The sequence below is a fragment of the Mandrillus leucophaeus genome, unplaced genomic scaffold (assembly GCF_000951045.1).
Source record: "Mandrillus leucophaeus isolate KB7577 unplaced genomic scaffold, Mleu.le_1.0 Scaffold55, whole genome shotgun sequence".
NCBI lineage: Eukaryota > Metazoa > Chordata > Mammalia > Primates > Cercopithecidae > Mandrillus > Mandrillus leucophaeus.
In genome coordinates, this window is record NW_012105919.1 from 2,492,402 (window position 1) to 2,494,330 (window position 1,929).

Below are 1,929 nucleotides of genomic sequence, written 5' to 3' on the forward strand. Positions count from 1 at the left end.
TTTTAGTAGAGACAGGGTTTCACTGTGTTAGCCAGGATGGTCTCGATCTCCTGACCTCGTGATCCGCCCTTCTCGGCCTCCCAAAGTGCTGGGATTATAGGCTTGAGTCACCGCGCCCAGCCTCTTTTTTGTTTTTTTGAGACAGGGTCTTGCTCTGTCGCCCAGGCTAGAATGCAGTGGCACAGTCTCAGCCCACTGCAACCCCTGCTTCTCGGGTTCAAGAAATTCTGGTGCCTCAGCCTCCCAAGTAGCTGAGATTATAGCCATGAGCCACCACGCCCGGCTAATTTTAGTAGGGACAGGGTTTCACCATGTTGGCCAGGCTGGTCTCAAACTCCTAACCTCAGGTGATTCACCTGCCTCAGCCTCCCAAAGTGCCGGGATTACAGGCGTGAGCCACTGCGCCCAGCTGAAATTTAGACTTTCAAAGAAGAAAAACAGAATAAAAATATCTTAATAACACTTCACAGCAATGACCGAACTTTTTTTTTTTTTTCTGAGACAGACTTTCGCTCTTGTTGCCCAAGCTGGAGTGCAATGGCGTGATCTCAGCTCACTGCAACCTCTGCTTCCCAGGTTCAAGCGATTCTCCTGCCTCAGCATCCCAAGTGGCTGGGATTACAGGTGTGTGCCACCATGCCCAGCTAATTTTTTGCATTTTTAGTAGAAATGGGGTTTCACCACGCTAGCCAGGCTGCTCTTGAACTCCGGACCTCAGGTGATCCGCCTGTCTCAGCCTCCCAAAGTGTTGGGATTACAGGCATAAGCCACCGCGCCCAGCCATGACCAAACTTTTTAAAAAAAACGTACATCCAGGTAAATGACAAATATTTCAAATTAGAATAGTAAACAGCAGTAGAAACAGATATTGAGTGATAACTCATTCAGTCTCTTACCTCTAATTGTAAGGCATCTATTTTCTCTTCCTGGCAAGTATCCCCCTCACATTCATACTGTACTATTTTTCCGTCTGTTTTACTGGCAACCAGTCGATGAACATAGTTATCTAAAGAAAGAGTCAATAAGTGTGTTTCTTTATAATGAAAAGGGTCTCACTTTTAACTCTGACAAAATTTTTGTTTTTTTCAGATCAAATTTAAATGCTTTATAATATTTCTTTAAAAGTGTCAAATCATTTGAATTTTAGAGGGGAGGGAGAAAGGAAGAATGGAAGTATTAACTCCCTTTATAATGTGTATGATTCAAGCCATTCCTAGAAAAATAGTGCCCTCAGGGAAACTGAGAATTTGGGTTTGCAACAGCTGTCAGAAGATGACATTTCAAGCTGGGAGGGAAAGTGAAGAGGTTGCAAAGGCAAAGTTTCCACACAGAATGAGTCCAAATTAGAAAAGAGAGTGGTGTTCACCTCCAGCATAGTCCCAGACTCGATGGTTGGTAAGCTGCATGGCATACGTGTGCTGTGTTTCCTCAAAGTGCTTATAAGCATGTCGACTGACATACCGTCCACATCCTATGTGGCCGCATATTAAACAAATCCAAAGATTCTGCCGGAAGAGGTAAGATCTTAATTAGTTAAATAAAAATAAGTGATCTGGCCGGGCGCGGTAGCTCAGACCTGTAATCCTAGCACTTTGGGAGGCCAAGGCAGGTGGATCACCTGAGGTCAGGAGTTTGAGACCAGCCTGGCCACCATGGTGAAACCCCCATCTCTACTAAAAATACAAATATTAGCTGGGTGTCGTGGCTGGTGCTTGTAATCCCAGCTACTCAGGAGGCTGAGGCAAGAGAATCGCTTGAACCCAGGAGGTGGAGCTTGCAGTGACCCGAAATCATGCCATTGCACTCCAGCCTGGGCGGTAAGAACAAGACTCCGTCTTGGCCGGGCGCGGTGGCACAAGCCTGTAATCCCAGCACTTTGGGAGGCCGAGACGGGCGGATCACGAGGTCAGGAGATCGAGACCATCCTGG

At 46.5% G+C, this 1,929-nt stretch overlaps 1 protein-coding gene across 2 annotated transcripts in view; it reads right to left on the bottom strand.

Annotated features, from left to right (window-relative positions):
• Nucleotides 1-1,929, bottom strand: part of BRAP (BRCA1 associated protein) — a 61,691-nt gene that overhangs the window by 17,449 nt on the left and 42,313 nt on the right. For both annotated transcript variants that reach the window (XM_011997884.1, XM_011997885.1), the window contains 2 exons: nucleotides 1,367-1,505; nucleotides 897-1,006 (listed from right to left, as the gene is read on the bottom strand). In XM_011997884.1, the coding sequence (XP_011853274.1) occupies nucleotides 897-1,006; nucleotides 1,367-1,505 (249 nt within the window). The remainder of the gene's footprint in view (nucleotides 1-896; nucleotides 1,007-1,366; nucleotides 1,506-1,929) is intronic.